At 29.5% G+C, this 17909-nt stretch overlaps 1 protein-coding gene across 1 annotated transcript in view; it reads right to left on the bottom strand.

Annotated features, from left to right (window-relative positions):
* Positions 1-10707, bottom strand: part of LOC111624028 (probable arginine--tRNA ligase, mitochondrial) — a 35769-nt gene extending 25062 nt beyond the window's left edge. The window contains exons 1-4 of the mRNA XM_023366796.1: positions 10703-10707; positions 8530-8658; positions 3035-3174; positions 2765-2841 (exon numbers count right to left, since the gene is read on the bottom strand). Of these exons, the coding sequence (XP_023222564.1) occupies positions 2765-2841; positions 3035-3174; positions 8530-8658; positions 10703-10707 (351 nt within the window). The remainder of the gene's footprint in view (positions 1-2764; positions 2842-3034; positions 3175-8529; positions 8659-10702) is intronic.
* Between the last annotated feature and the right edge of the window lie 7202 nt (positions 10708-17909).

Below are 17909 nucleotides of genomic sequence, written 5' to 3'. Positions count from 1 at the left end.
AATTGGTTTTACTAAGAAGTTACAACTTTTAATAACACAATTGAAAGCTGGTGAAATTGTGCATTTTCAGAGTTTATTAAAAAGAAAAAATAATTTCCTGTGAACATTAAAAAATATAGTAAATTATGTGAAGTTTTGTTAAAACATTTAACAACCAGATTTTCTGACTTCAGAAAAATAGAAACTTAATTAAAATTGTTTAGTGATCTACTTTCATTTAATTATGCAGAAGCACTATCCAACTACTAGCTAGAACTCATTGAACCTTAAAGCAGGGAATCTTTGAAAACTTATCATAGAGCATTCTCTTCTTGAATTTTATAAAGAAGTTCATTCGATGAATTTGATGAAATTCAATTTATCTAGAAAGCTTATGCATGTGGGATAGTACAGTACATACTGTTGTGAACAATTCTTTTTGTACACGAAAAACATCAAAACTACTGACAGAAATAGGTTGAGTGATTCCCATTTAACATTCTTAGAATTAAGACTAGTACCATAAAAGCAGATATTGGCAATATTATAAAAAGAAGGTAATGTCAAAAATCACATTGAATATTTTTTATTTTTATTTTGTGTGAGTATAATTTACTTTTTTACTGTCAATAATACAGTATTTTTTGTAATTATAAAATAATTTGTTATTCACATTTTAAACTTTTTAAAAGCATAAATTTATATAAAGTACCTTTGTGGCCCACTGAATATACCTAAATTTCTAATTTGGCCCATTAGGAAAAAAAGTTGGACAATCCTGCTGTAGATGATAAACTGAAAAATTTGTTTAGTGTTTTGAGTGCTTAACTGTCTCAACTTTCTTTTCAACAATCGTGAATGCCTTGAAAACATCTTCGCAACTGTCAATTGTTGGCAAGTAACATCTAAGGATTCTTAATGTTTCCAGCTCATTGGTTTTGGGGTTGGCTTTTCTAGTGATTCATTCTCTTCACCTCCAGATTCATCACTCTTGTCCTGAATTTCTGTGACAATATCGACAACACTCACTGAGGAGCAAACTTCCATGCGATCATCCACTGTGCTGTAGTCAGTTTCATCTACAGAGGCAGTTTCTTGTAGATCATGGCAGTGTTGCAGCAGTTCATCTAATTAAACATTCTGTTCTTCATCCTTATCTTCATCTTGAACTGTCACTGTAGAATGAAATCCTGCATGTTTAAAGCAGTTTGCAATGATTAAGCATGTTTACATTTTCCCACGCAATCTTCACATAATGAATTGAATCTAACAGGAAAATGTCAGTCGATTTTCTGCTGTAAACAATCTATTCAAAATTCTAATTGTGTAAACTACAGGTATACCTTGCCTTACGTCGGTAATTGGTTCCAGGAGAACGACTTAAGTTGAAAAACGACATAAGTCGAATTTACTTGTCACTAGGCTAAACCATAAATTGCCAATTCCTGTTCTGTATTTTATTTATTAATGCATTTTTAATAATGTATGGTTAATAAGGATCTATTTTAAGCTTACAAACAAATAAATTTTAGTTTTTAATATAGTACAGAAAAAAGTAATCTAAATTTACGAATACTTGTGGCGCAAATACAGTACATACTTGTAAATGTATATATTTTAATATGATTTTATGTGCTTTAAACATTTTTCTAGTGATATTACTACTTCAATATTTGTGGCAGACAGATGTAAAGTCAAATAAAATGATTTAAACTTGATTTTTATTTTTCCATATACTTTTTTGACAAACGACGTATAATTGGGAACAACGTAACTTGAAATAACGTAAGTCGAGGTATACCTGTATTGTGTCACATTTCTTTCCATTTGTGTTTCTTTTTTAAAATTAATTTTTTTTTGTTTTCATTTAATGACCTCTACAGCCACTCATACCAACACATACAAAAATCAATTTTTTGAAAAATAAACCAGTAGATTCAAATAGCCCTAAGGCTTAAATAAAACCACATCCAAAATAAATTTTAAAAAATAGACTTAAAGTGGATCTATTTGAGTGGTAATCTATATTCAAACAATGAGAAAAATTGTTATAAATTGTCCTATAAAGGGCATTGTCCAATCATTTAAGTAATTATTATTATTAAACACTGTAAATTCCCTCGTCAAGCATCACGAAATACTTTTTATGAGAAAGTAGAGCTTAAAGAATTGAGAAAAATAGAGATACATCTTGTTAGATTGTTACTTCCGAGTGGATAATATGTCACTTGGTCACTATGAAAAGATTTTTAAAAAATTTGTTATAGAAGTGACATGATGCAGCTATCTTTTCTAAAGTTTAAATTTAATGAAGTAAGTTTAAAATATGTCATTTTCCAAAATATTTAAAAATGCAACTTAAAGGAAATTCTGTCATCAAGCACAAACTAAATGAGGTCACTGATGTCACTGCAACATAAGTGCAATCACTGATCAGAAATTGATAAAACACATATTCTATAGCTAATATTTCCACAAAATAAGTAGTCTATACTTTCTGCCAGAACATAAAATAAATATAACCAAAATTTCATCTGGATTGGACAAAAACTGCAGGAGTTATAAGGAATTCACACACACACAATGGCTTTTATATTATTGCACATATAACCAATATCCAGTAAGAAGAAACTACAAGAAAGCAAACATTTTCATCTGTGTTTAACAGGTATTGTCAAGATAACTGACACTGATGCATTTGTACTGCAAAGGTCAGTTAGCCTGATGATAAAAACATATTAAAAGACATATATTACTTATAGATATTAAAATATAGCTATTTTACTTGTAGTAAATGATTTATTGGGTCTTTTTGTAATTCTTCTTCAGAACCAAATTCTTCAAATCCTGCACTAACTAAACCTGAAATTTCCAATATATAAAATATTTTAAAAACTTGAATATTTTATTTTAAAAAAACAATAAATTAGTAAATTGTAAATTTTGTTGGTTTTGAAGAAAATAGCAAATTTCATAAAATTAAAATGAATGCAAATTTTCAAATTCCTTAATTCCTTTTAAAATATTAAGTAATATATAAAATATCTAAATTTACCATATTGAGTTCCCCAATCACCAAGATAGTTTATTCTTGTAACTTTATGTCCAAGAAATTCATGAAGATTTGCTATAAAATTTCCAATAATTGTTGATCGCAAATGTCCAGCATGAAACGATTTAGCAATATTTGGTGAACTAAAAATATATATTGAAATGTTAATAATTAGCAATTATTATGTTTCTTAATGTTAAAACTATTTTAAAAATTACATCCTTAAGAATTTCACTTTTGAACTTTTTCAGAATACATCTTCAAAATACACATTAAAAAAGTTACATTTTTCTTCTGGACATAAAATATATTCAAGAAGTTCTTAAGAATTTACTGGGCTGCAATTTGAAAATTGCAGCCCAGTAAATTTGTCCTTTCTACTATCATCCATTTGTCTGTCCCTCATTAATCTCAAGAACAGAGTTAGATAAGATGAAAATTAATTGAGACCAGATACAGAAAGCTTATTAAAATATGATTAAAATTGCAGCCCAGCTTTATGCCAATGTTACAATAAGTAATTGCTCATTATAAACTGATTTACTGTATTTCAGAAAATAATCATTTAAATATTTCTGTAAGAACTAAGAAGTTAAATAACAAGTTATTTGCATTTTGAATATAATTAAAATCATTAACATTTATTCATTATTTTAATCCAAAACAACATTCTTATACAAAAGTTTAAAATTATTTTTAAAAGTTTTTAAAGGTCATATAACTGAATTTCTTAGTCCCACTGTTATGATGTTATTTATTTCTCAAAAGTCAGTTGGCTCAGTNACTATTTTTAATTCTTTATTCATTATTGAATTTATCAATAAATAACAGATTAAATTATTTCATCAATTATTGCTTATTTCATATTTCAGTAATTTTATTTGAAAGAATGGTTTATGTTTTAGATATATAAGATGTAACTTAATTGGAAAATTAAAGACAAGCATGTGAAAACATGGGTTTTGTCACTTTTCACTTTGATTTAATTAAAAACTATTATTGTCTTTATTTTAATATATAACTTAAAGCATATTCTATGTAAAGTGTTACAAGCTAATAACTTGATCAATGAAAATTATCTTTTCTTGTTTCTAAAGTACTGAAGATTTCAAAACTTTAGATGATAATTTGCATTTTCCTTAAAATTACTTATCTATATGGAAGAGACAATATTAATTCACTTGCTGTGAAAAATTACTTCTTTTTTTATTACTTTAAGTGCTATTTTAGAGATACAGTAAAGCGTCGATTATCCAAATGTCAATCAACCAAAGTGTCAATTATCCGAATGTTGATCAACCGAAATGTCAGTTAACTGAAAGCATTCCAGTCAAACTGTGTCGTGCTGGTTCGAAAATTTTTGATGCTAGATTAACTTCTAAAGTATAATTTTTTTGTTTTTATATTTTTCAATATATTTATTTTGTTTGTACAAAATAAAAAAACTAATTTTTAACGATATAATAACTATGATTATTATTATAAAAATTTTTGTTAGGCTTAACAAAAATTCAACGCAAAGCAACACGCAACGGAGAAAAATTTAAACATGGCATATATTAATATACTATTATTGGGATATACTAATATACTATATTAATAATGTATTTTTTCGTACATAATTGGTTATCCAAAAAATCGATTTTCCGAACAATCCCAGTCCCCAATTGATTCGGATAATTGACGCTCTACTGTATTATTATGTACAGTACAATCAATTAAACAGGCATTGGCTCAGTATAATTATGTATATAAAATATGCTTTAGAATTTTTGCAGATATATTATTTAATCTTGTTATTTTATTCGTAAATCATCACTGTATGTATTTTATGAAGATATCTATAGCAATAAATTATTGAATTTAAAGTATATTTGAGAATATGAATTTGAACACTAAAGAACTAGTACTTTGTTGAATTTCTTATACTTATCATTATATCAAAACATCATTATGAACATTAAATTTGTGAATAATTACACAATTCTTAATATATGACTCATCAGATATTGATATTATAAATGTAATGTTATTTATTTCAAACAACTTCTTTTGCTTCCAATCTCTATACATAGAACATTTTAAAACAGTATTATTTCAGAATTTCATTATGCATGAAATATTTTCAATTGTATTATATAGTTAAAATTTTTCAGTAAAAAGTTATGCATGCACACAATTAAAAATTAAAAGATTAAAGATGAATCATAGACAGTGTAAAAAATATTTCTAAATTTCAAATGCTGTAGCAAAATGTTTGCTTCATATTATAATAGCAACAAAAATTTAAAACTTTAAAAGTCATTTTGATGAATATACTCAATTTTTTGAATGTAATACAGGATTTATTTATTTATTTTATTAATAATATTGATATTTCTTTTATAATTTTTATTATTCTTATTTGAGATTTCTCACATTTTAAATTTTTACGTAATAGTTTTCCATTGAAGCAAGTTCAATATACTTTCGTTAATAATACTTTTCAGGATTACTTCTATAAATTTAAAAAAATTTTATATTAATAATATTTCAAATAGCAGTGTAATATAAGTATTAAAAAAATTAGTAAGTACAGGTATACCTCGCCTTACGTCGTTAATTGGTTCCAGGAAAACGACGTAAGTCGAATTTACCTGTCTCCGAATCTACTTATCACTAGGAAAGTATTTTAAATAATATATGGTTAATAAAAATCTATTTTAAGCTTACAAACAAATAAATTTTAGTTTTTAATATAGTACAAAAAAAGTAATCTAAATTTACGAATGCGTGTACTGTAAATACAGTACATACTTGTATATATTTTAATATGATTTTATGTGCTTTAAACGTTTATCTAGTGATATTACGACTTCAATATTTGTGGCGGACAGACGTAAAGTCGAATAAAATGACTTAAACTTGATTTTTATTTTTCCATATACTTTTTTAACAAGCGACGTATAATCGGGAACGACGTAACTCGAAACCGACGTAAGTCGAGGTATGCCTGTATTTTATTTGAGAATTTATAATATTTTCCAAAGAAATGAGAATGACACAAATACGTACATAGCCAATGATCACATTAAACGTATCTATATATATATATATCAAGCTTTGGGTTGTTTACTATACTTATATAGACACAAATACATTTAAATACGTATGAATGTATTTGTCATTCTCAGTTTTATTGAAAAATACTTTAAATATAATTTAAGTGACGACAAAAATGACAACATTTTGTGAAGGGTACACCTGTGGATTTTCTAATGCCAAGTTTAAGTTGTCCTATTTTTAAATTATTTCTAAATGTCTGAAAATCATACAGCACATACACACAAGAATTTTTGATCGCATTTTTAGTAATTTTTACAAATTGCATTTAAATCACACCTAGTCAATCAGAAAATTGTACTCAAAGGTTTGTTGTATAGAAAGAAATAAGTGCATTGTATATTTGTATTGTTAGTGACAAATTGTAACTTATTGCATACAGGAAAACTTAAAAGTCATACAGGAAAATTGAGACAATGTTCTATGCACCAGGTAGTAGGCTGCTGTATATTATGCCAGGGAAAATGAGCTTCCTTGCACATTTTCCATGTATTTTGGAAAGTGTAATTGCATTTTTATGATTAATAAAAATGAAACTAAAATTTTGTGTTTTGTTTTCACTTCTTTTATTGACTTTTTTTTAAAGTGTTTAAAACATATAATCATATTGAATATATGAATTTATAATTTCATGGAAATTTACACTTTGCAACAGAATAAATTTCATGGTAAATTTTCAGCAATCTCCCCCAATTTTTGACGATCACTTGATTAGTAGAAACTCCTAGGAGTAAAATAAAAAAGTTACCAAAATAAAATTTCTGTAAAAGAAACTGATTGATTCTGTTTAATATTATAAAAACAATTGGCTTAGTTTAGTTGGTTGTTTTTGAACAATAACTAATTGATCATTTACAATCATGCCAAACACTTAATTCCAAAGCACAATTGAGGGCAGCAGCATAACAGGTCAGAACTAAGCTGGTGTTTAACATCATTAAACAATCAGCACACCAAATTTTAGCATCAGTTTAACTCTATACAACATATACCATAGACAGTTATTGAAAGTAAAAAAACTTTTACATGACTCAAATATACATTGAGGCTTGAATACATGTCAATTTTCCCCTTTTAAAACTGAAAAAAAAACATCAACTAATATTTGGTACATTCTTAGAATCTAATTATTCATATATGTATTTCATTCACTCAATTTTACCCTGCAATATGCTATCTTAACCTGCAAACACATGCAAGTTTTTTTTTTTTTTTTGCAACATTGCATCCATAAGGTGGCAATTTCCACCAATTTTTTTCACACACAATTATACAGTAGAGCATCGTTTATCTGAAATAATTCCAGTCGCCAAATTTAAATTTTCGCCAGTGCTGTGGTGCTGTAATCTTTGGCTATGTCTTGGGCTACTCAAATATTTTACATTTTTGATACTAAATTAACTTCTGAAGTATAATTTTTTATTGTTTTTATATTTTTCAATATATTTATTTTGTTTGTACAAAATAAAGAAATAATTTTTAACGATACAATAGCCACAATTATTATTTTAAAAAGTTTACGTTAGGCTTAACATCGATGAAAATTCAACTCTAAGCGACATGCGACAGAGAAAAATTTCAACACGGGATAGGTTAATATATTTTTTTGTACATAATCGGTTATCCGAAAAATAAGTTATCCAAACAACCCCAGTCCCCAATTGATTCAGATAAATGACGCTCTACTGTATTGTAATTACTGTTCCTTGAATTTGACAATTCTGAAAATGCCTGTAATGTGTCTTCTCTGCATATGTCAAATTTCATCATATGTTTTTTAATTTACAATATATTGTTTTGTTGTAACAACTTGATATAACAAGTACAATTCTTCATTAAAATGACTGACGATATGAAATACATCTGATGTTGACCTTTTATTGTAAGATATGACACCAACTACACACAGCACTAAAAGTTTTCACAATATCAATATGGTCACAATTGTCTTTAAACAATGAAAAATCACTCTGGAGTCCCTGGTAGAAATTTGGGAATTAAACAATATTTACATAATTATATAAATTGAATAGTCCAGGAATTAATTTTAATAAAGAACTTTATTTTACCTTCAAGTTGCTTACCATCTGTTTCTGATTGAATTTTAAAAAAGGATAAAAGATTTTAACCGATCCAAAATTGTTTATATGGTTATTGTTACTAAAATGAAAAATTGCATATAATTATGTGTATAAGATAGCAATTTTTCAAAGTTTTTTGAGGGCTCATAAAAAGTAAAAAAGTCTTTTTTGACTGAAATTTTTACAGTCAAATAGTTAGCATGAGGATATTGTGGAAACACAACTAAGTAAGTCAATTGAAATCAAAGAAAGCACCAGTAGGTACAGAAAATCACTGTTATTGCATATGATTGTGGATTAAATTAGATATTTTACCTGTAGTCTATAACAACACGTTGAAAAGGTATAGACTGTAAAATGAAATTGTTTAAAGTTGGTGCTTCTAAATCCAGATATATACCTTTTAATACATCCTGAAAAAAAAAAAATAAATTTGAATATATTCTGGATAGTGAATAAGTGTAATTAAAAATACTATTTTAAATAAATTAAATTAATAATCTTATAGTTGTTATTCTCAAAAAATTTTGTAATGTAATTTCTATGTAATGAATCTGAACTGTTTTTTGAAAAACAAATCAGAAATTTCAAAAAAGAAAGCTGATCCAACAGCTATTAATGACTTTTGATATATTTAAATAATGAAATGAATGAATAAGTAATATTGATTAGATGTAATTTAGTAGTTGTAAGACAATAGAAATATGGAATAATACTAGTATGTGAAAATGAGAGAAAACTTTATGCTAAATATTCATTTTTGCTTTTGTTTATGCTATTAATTGTACCATTTTTGTATACTGTTATATCAAAAAAGTTGCTTCTGTAAGTTTTAATTTTGCATTATTAATTCAATTCAAAGATTATTTGCACATTGTCATAAGATATTTGCTTAAAATGCTGAATATGTTTTATATTGCTTTTTGCAGAAAATTTTATTTTAACATAAATTTATTGTATTATATTTGGCATTAAAGTTTATATTGCATAACATTGTCTGACTTTTTATATGAACTGGATAATTTCTTCAAATAATCAATCAATCAATCTTTATTAGCAGAAAAGGAAAAGTATCCCTGTTGAAGGGAAAATTACATATATCTAAAAAGTATAAAACTTTCAAATTTATTCATTTGTAATAACATTATTCTATTGTTTGCAAATTATTTAGCTTATTCAAAGATTTTTATCATAATAAATGTACTAATCACCTCACAACAAAACAAGAGTTCGCAGATTCTTCTCAAATAGCCTCTCTAAATCTTATCCACATTATGATTTTATTACACATTTCAAGTTTTTCATTCAGATTACCTTTGCAATATCGTAATTTTAACAAAGTACTTGTACAATTTTTACAAATTATTTTTCTCAAGATTAGTTATAATATTTCTAAAATCAAAAGGTGTACTACATTGAAACATTTGCAAGATGTCACATAAATTACATATGACCTAAAGTCCTTGACATTACCACAGCAAGTAAAACATTGAAAAGTCCTTAGATTTACATCAATGGCATTCACCACCTGAGAAGTTAATATATGCATTTCTGACGAATAATGAGTATTTATTAAGTCACAATTGAACTACTAGTCTTTTCACATTAATATTCACTGATTTCATTATGTATGGTCTCATCAAGAAGTAATTTATTTCAGACAATTACAACAAAAAAATACAGACAAACACGGCACTATCAAAATAATAATGCAATGAAGATTGTGATTTGATACAAATTATCCAAAAAACTATAAAATTTATTTTATAATGGNTAAATAATCAAGCCGTTAAAAATCACAGCTTGTGTTCCGTTAACGGAAAAGTACCCAACCATTTCTTTGTATACATTTTGTTAAAATGATTAAATTCAGTAAAACGTAATCTAAAATCGAATTATAATGACTCGATAATTCCGGATATATTTAAACGGAACCTCGACAGAGCACAACACAGCGCGTGTTGTTGTTGGTTAAGTTATGGCAACGCAACACTTGGGCGATCTGCCAGAGGGATGCCTTCCGGTAGGTCTTTTTTTTTAAGGGAAACTGGAGTTACAGACGTGGAGAAAACACGGAAATCTTCACGTGGCCAGCCCGTCCGAGCGAGGCGCAAAACCCACGACCGAACTCCTAGTGTTCGGGGTACGAAGACCGCTTGGTCACTGGTGGGCACAACACAGGGCATTCTTCTTCTTATTCCGGATTGATGGGATAAAGCAACGCAACATAAGGGCAATCTGCTAAGGGGATAGATATCTCTCTCGAAGACTTTCTACCGGAAACTGGTTCTTATTTAAGTTAAATACTTTAGATAGGTTAAGAAAACTCGAAAAACTCGACGTTGGTAAGGTACGAACCCACGACAGCGTAGTTTTATCCACTTTAAACTTTTTCCCTTTAAAATATAAAGTGGTGGATAAGCGAGTAAAGTTAATTTTAACGAATATTTAAAATAAACTTTTAATTAGATATCTAGACATTTCATACTTCATTTACATTTAGGTTTCATTAACTGTATTAAAATTTGGGAGTCATAATGGAGATGGAGAGAAAATGAGCATTTATAATTGAGACAATTTTGATCTAAAATATAATACATGAATAACACAGGATATGCATCTAATAGATGACATTCCACACATGATGGCAGGTCATAAACTGCAGAGGTGAAACAAATGGACAAGGAGATTCTTTTGTCTAAGGTAGGTTCTCCTAATTTGGTTCTCACTTGTAAGAACCAACACCGCCTCAATTTGATTACCTTCAAGGGGGACCTTCAATGGATTGGATTTCCATGTGGTGATGCATAATTGATGCTTGCCTGAAAACAGAGTTTAGCTAAGATATGTCGACAGGCATATCATCGGTTGACAAATATTTGATGTCAACGTCTTTGAGTTCTCGGGATTCCCGGATGAAGTGATGTCATATGTCAATATGTTTTGTCTGAGAATGGAAGATTAGATTCTTAGTGAGCTTCTGGGTGCTTTATCATTGTACATTGTCGGGATTATTGAGTTCTAACTGAACATTGCAGAGATGTTTGAGATGGATAGCTTCCTTTGCTGCTTTAGTTAGTCTGATGGATTTTAGACTAGAGCTTCAGTAGAGCTGAGACTATAATCATCAATGAATTTGACAAAGTAAAGTGATCTGCCAATAGATTTCTTCTGCATGGGTCAGCTTGTTCATGCAACAAGAGTAGAAAAGCATGTGAAAAGGGAAAGCATGACATATTTCCTACAATGCATGTTTCACATGTGCTAAACACATCTTCCTTGTTGAACTCAAGATCAGTGGCTCCTTCTCAATCTAACAATTTTCTTAATGCAGCAGTTTGGAGATGACCAATTTTTTGTGCTGAATTTGCAGTTGGTTGACTTGATGTTTTCCTCAGAGAAGTGGATTCACTCATATTGAGGTAGCGTATAGTAGAAGTTGCTGATGCAATTGGCAACTGTGGCTATTGTTCCTTTTGGGTCAATGACTTGGGCACTGACTTGATCGAATATAACTTTGTAGCTTTTGTCTGTTATTTTGGAGACTGATAAAAGGTTCATGCAAAGTGATGGTGCATGAAGAGTATTCGGCAGACTGAAGGATCATTCCTGCTTACCTGTGTCCATGTGAATCTGGGCAGTACCAAGTGCTTTAATGGATACAGTTTGATCATTAGCAAGCTCCAAATTGGCATTAGGAGTAGGTTGTAAGTCTAAAAATTTTCATGTTTGAACACATGTAACATTGTTCTACTGTTCAGACACCAAGCATTGTTAGGTATTCCAGTGTGATAAAAAGACTCACTTGTAAGGAATATTCTCTTGTCAGGTTTGCCTGATCTCAGTTGGTTGTCTTGCTTCTTCGTTTTGCAATAGTCTCTTTCTTTATGGCCAGCCTTTTGGCAAAAAGTACACCCCAGTTTTAATCCTTGTTTGTTGTTTTCTGTGTGGTTTGATTTGTATCATGATTTTAATGGTGGATGGTTAGCACATCATTATTTTGCAATTCACAGGAAGCTCATCCTTCATATTTTTCTAAGGTTTTGATTTTGGAAAGTCACCTCTCATTTCAATCACAGTATGAAAGATTTTGAAATTGTTGAGCAAACTGTATAACAACAACATGGAGAAGAGCTCTTCAATTACTACAATTCCTAAATTGGCAAGTTTGTCTGCAGTGTCTAAGAACTTTGCAATATGATCAAGAAAGTCTGTTTCATGCAACTTGGTAGAAATTAGCATTTTTATGAGAGGCCTAGTTGGCTGAATCGTGGGCTTGATATATTGATCTGAGCTTTTCCCAAAGATTTCTTGAAGTTATACAATTCTTTATGCATTTCAGTTTGGAGAGATTCAACATTAATATTAAATTTGATCTTGTCTTATTGACCATTTTTCATCCAGCTGTTGTATTCAGCTTGAGATTCTGGGTTACCGGAGACTATTGCGGAATATGGTAATGCTCCATTGGTGGGATATGGTAGCAGTCATTTATCAATAACTGATAATAAAACAAATGAATTATTAAATGTAAAAAGAAATTTTTAATTAAAGGAACACAATATGTATCATGGATATATTCCAAAATTTATTCTATGCTATTTTACTTCCTGGCATATTTATGATTTAATAATTATTCTCTATTACACTATACATACCATAATAAAGACTACAGATATGCACAATTTCATGACAGGATATATTCTATGAAATACATTGTTAAGGGAACATCATTATCATAGACTGTAATTAGACAAGCCTACTTATAGTCTACACAACTGTAATAGAATGTTAAGTATATAAACATCAACAACTCATAGCCCGAGTAGTAAATACATCACCAAATACTTACTTTATTCCAATCATTTAATTACTTTATTCCAATCATTTAATTAGCCATATTATAGCCCAATATTTAGGTGATCGTTTGGTGATGTATTTACTACTCGGGCTATGAGTTGTTGATGTTTATATATATATATATACCTCGCCAGGTGTTGCGTTAGCTGGCTGAGTGCCGCTATGGCCGTGGGCAAAGGAGTCGTCCCCAGTCAGTGATGTATTTAACCAAGTAAGGCTATATCTAAATCTAATATACTTCTGGAAGCGAAGACTAGCTCGAGGGTCTGGGTAGCGTAACTGGTAAGCGCGCCGCACGGCAAGCGGAGGCTGCGGGTTCGANAATTTTTGTTAGGCTTAACAAAAATTCAACGCAAAGCAACACGCAACGGAGAAAAATTTAAACATGGCATATATTAATATACTATTATTGGGATATACTAATATACTATATTAATAATGTATTTTTTCGTACATAATTGGTTATCCAAAAAATCGATTTTCCGAACAATCCCAGTCCCCAATTGATTCGGATAATTGACGCTCTACTGTATTATTATGTACAGTACAATCAATTAAACAGGCATTGGCTCAGTATAATTATGTATATAAAATATGCTTTAGAATTTTTGCAGATATATTATTTAATCTTGTTATTTTATTCGTAAATCATCACTGTATGTATTTTATGAAGATATCTATAGCAATAAATTATTGAATTTAAAGTATATTTGAGAATATGAATTTGAACACTAAAGAACTAGTACTTTGTTGAATTTCTTATACTTATCATTATATCAAAACATCATTATGAACATTAAATTTGTGAATAATTACACAATTCTTAATATATGACTCATCAGATATTGATATTATAAATGTAATGTTATTTATTTCAAACAACTTCTTTTGCTTCCAATCTCTATACATAGAACATTTTAAAACAGTATTATTTCAGAATTTCATTATGCATGAAATATTTTCAATTGTATTATATAGTTAAAATTTTTCAGTAAAAAGTTATGCATGCACACAATTAAAAATTAAAAGATTAAAGATGAATCATAGACAGTGTAAAAAATATTTCTAAATTTCAAATGCTGTAGCAAAATGTTTGCTTCATATTATAATAGCAACAAAAATTTAAAACTTTAAAAGTCATTTTGATGAATATACTCAATTTTTTGAATGTAATACAGGATTTATTTATTTATTTATTTATTTAATTTTAATTATTAATTTACTTAAGAGATGGCGCCTAACGTCTACCTCTAGTGTCAAATTACTTTATTCCAATAATTTAATTAGCCATATTATAGCCCGATATTTAGGCGATCGTTTGGTGATGTAGAATGTTAAGTATTTATGTACCGGTATCTAAACATTGAAAAGATACAGCAAAATATGGTATTTCATACTTTGAAGTTTAAAACTGGCTTAATTTACGGTAAAATTATATTCATAGCATATTTATAATATCACAATAAATTATATTTGTTGTTCAGAAATTTTCTGAAAATACTTTACTTCATAACTTTTTGGATACATTTTATGTACAAGTACATGTCTATGCATTTGTAGCTAGAACTATTTTAAGATGATCAATACAAAACCTTCCTCACTTGTTTCTAGCTGTTTATACACGAGTAAGAACGTTTTTGGCCTTCTTCAGGTACACTGTAATCTGTTAAGAGCGTCGGTTGGTAGAAGTTTAAACGCTGCCAATGTTAACCTAGGTATTGTCTTACCAGTGACATCATTGTTGGTGATAAGTATAGACGATACCGAGGGCGAAAAATTCTTTCTTTTGGTAAAACTATTTGGTAAAACTAAAACTATCGTTACCTATTTACAGCATCAACTATGATGTCACTCCCCATTAACCCCCTATCGTGATAGTGCTTCTTCTTTACGTAGCGTGCTTACTTTACAATTTATTCCCCAATTTTAGCGAGTATCCCATCATGAACTATCCGCATACCTCTCTTTTTTACCAATAGAAAGAATTTTTCGCCCTTGGTATCGTCTATACCTATCATCAACGATGACATCACTGGTAAGACGATACCTAGGTAAACATTGGCAGCGTTTAAACTTCTACCAAACGACGCTCTAACAGATCACAGTGTACCTGAAGAAGGCCTATTAAGAAGGCCGAAAACGTTCGTAGTCATGTATAAACGGCTAGAAACAAGTGAGGAAGGTTTTGTATTGATCACCTACAAGTACATGGCTAGCGTTATTCACTTTTAATAAATGTAAAAAATATAAATATAACAAAATTACAAAGATAAAACTTTGCATTTTGCCTTCCTTATCGCTATTCACACCATCAGCAGTCCTTAAATAATTCACAAAGTTTCAGAGATGACCTTTCTTTTGTATTAGTTTTTTACTTAAAATATTATATTATGATTGTCGCATTAACACCAGAGGACACTTTACCTGTTTTATATGTTTTTTCAGAGGCAGTAGCCTCAAAAGAAAGGTCGTCTCCGAAACTTTGTGAATTATTTAAGGATTGCTGATGCTGTGAACGGCGAAAAGGAAGGACAAAATACAAAGTTTTATCTTTGTAAAGTCATATTTACACTTTTTATATTTTATAGTGCAGTAAGTTATATAAAAGTACATCTTATGTACTTTTATATAACTTACTGCACTATAAGTTTGTTCACGCATTAATGCATTGCGTAACACACTATCTGCCATTACAACAGTTATGACTTTTTCAATTCTATTATAGCCTTATGAGATCTCCATCATATATATAGTTTGTCATTAATTGACATATACATGTCATTATTACAGCATCTTCAAATTTTTTAAATTCAAACAAGTTCATATTATGTTTTTGAAAATTAAACTAGTTTTTTGCAAGTTTCTAATATTTGTCAGTATTGTATATTCTTTGGTGTCAAGGAAGCCTATCGTAAAGTAACAAGCTAAGTCAAGTTTTCACTTGTCAGAGCACTGTGAGATACCGTGGGCCAAGGGTTAATCCCTATTGACAACTTACTAGGCAACAGTCTGCAAAGACCGCCCACGTTGTCATTTCAAATGGCTTTTTATCGAGTGGTGAGAGAGGTGAGCAAGTCGGTAGGCATCCTTAGAGCAATGACAGACAGGTTTAACAAAATAACAAAGCATTTATTGATTAACTAAATCTAGATTACAGGAGGCTATATAATTGCTAAGGTTAAATGTGATTATGAGCTATACCATTTACACAAAAATGGGCGACTAATCTCTAGTTCAAGAGAGAGTTTTACAAGTTCTAATAGCCCCTAAATACCTCTCAGGCCTAACGGAGAATTGATAAAGCGAACATCGTCTGTATGGAAGAGGTAGTAGGAGTCCTTGGTATCTTCCAACCGGTTTTTCTCCTTTTTGCTGGATTGGGTCTGCTGTATGGAGGTCCGGGAGTCGAGGTGGCACTATCACCAATTATAATTTCCTATGACAAATCGCCTCAAGCTTCTGGTAGCTCTCACGCACTTTTATACTATTGTTGTGGGAAATCTAACATGTGATCGTCAAATGTTGACACTGACGAAGCATTTTTGACAGCCACTTGTCAACTCTCCCACTGACTTGTTTTTACAACTGGTGACCGCCCATCTGATTCTCCGTTTTTATATCGGGGATATTTGTTTGGAAAAACGATTAACATTAATCTGAAAATCCCCTTAAAAATCCGTGGGCTCACAGCACATTTTCTGGAAAGAGTCAGTTGGCAAGTTATTCTGAACAAGTCGAGACAGGTATGCCAACTGAGACGGACCCAATAGAAATCTCAGCTCAGCTCTGGATTGGTCAGCCAACAAATCTAAAAATTAGCTTTAAGGCAACATGACCATTGGAATGGAGAGAAACAAGCCTAAGACTGTGTTGTTAGAAGCATGTAAAAAATATTGCTGTATATTATATTGTAAATAGTCATCAAATAAATGGACTTAGTCAGAGTTCAAGGAGTCATAAGATGTTCTTTTTGACGAACCAGAAATCGAACAGCACAATTTGATCTTTACTTTTGGCTATTCTATTCTCTATCAAATTTTCTCTTTACTTTGTTTTCCACTCCTTCTACCACACCAACTCTTTAAGATGAAGATAAATTTATTTAATTTTAATTATTAATTTACTTAAGAGATGGCGCCTAACGCCTACCTCTATTGTCAAATTACTTTATTCCAATAATTTAATTAGCCATATTATAGCCCGATATTTAGGCGATCGTTTGGTGATGTAGAATGTTAAGTATTTATGTACCGNTCTTTTTGACTAACCAGAAATCGAACAGCACAATTTGATCTTTACTTTTGGCTATTCTATTCTCTATCAAATTTTCTCTTTACTTTGTTTTCCACTCCTTCTACCACACCAACTCTTTAAGATGAAGATAAACTTTTGTACATTCTCTGCTTATACATTGTAAATACAGCTAAACAATGTCACTAAAAAAAAAAACACCTCTCTGTAAGCTAAAATGAATTTAGCTTGAACAACATCTTAAATACTTTTTCAGCAAGATTTTAATTATTTAAACAAACATTTTCAACTTCTTTTCATAAGTCTGCATCAAGTTTAACAAGAAGATTCAAACTTTAAATTCTAATTGATGTTCTAACAATTTAACATATTTGATATTAAACATATATGTTATGTTTAATATCAAGTTTAGAACAGCTAATAACAGCTGTTCCATTCCAAATTTTATTTCAATTTTTTTTTTTTTTTTTTTTTTTTAGAGCATCAATTAGAACTAAAAGTTCAAATCTTATTAAACCTGATACAGACTTATGAATAGAAGTCAAAAACATTTGTTTAAATAAATGAAAGTCTCACTGAAAAAA

The sequence above is a fragment of the Centruroides sculpturatus genome, unplaced genomic scaffold (genome assembly GCF_000671375.1).
Source record: "Centruroides sculpturatus isolate CEXI.00-Female unplaced genomic scaffold, Cexi_2.0 scaffold192, whole genome shotgun sequence".
Classification (NCBI taxonomy): domain Eukaryota; kingdom Metazoa; phylum Arthropoda; class Arachnida; order Scorpiones; family Buthidae; genus Centruroides; species Centruroides sculpturatus.
This window is presented reverse-complemented; position numbering and strand designations above follow the sequence as displayed.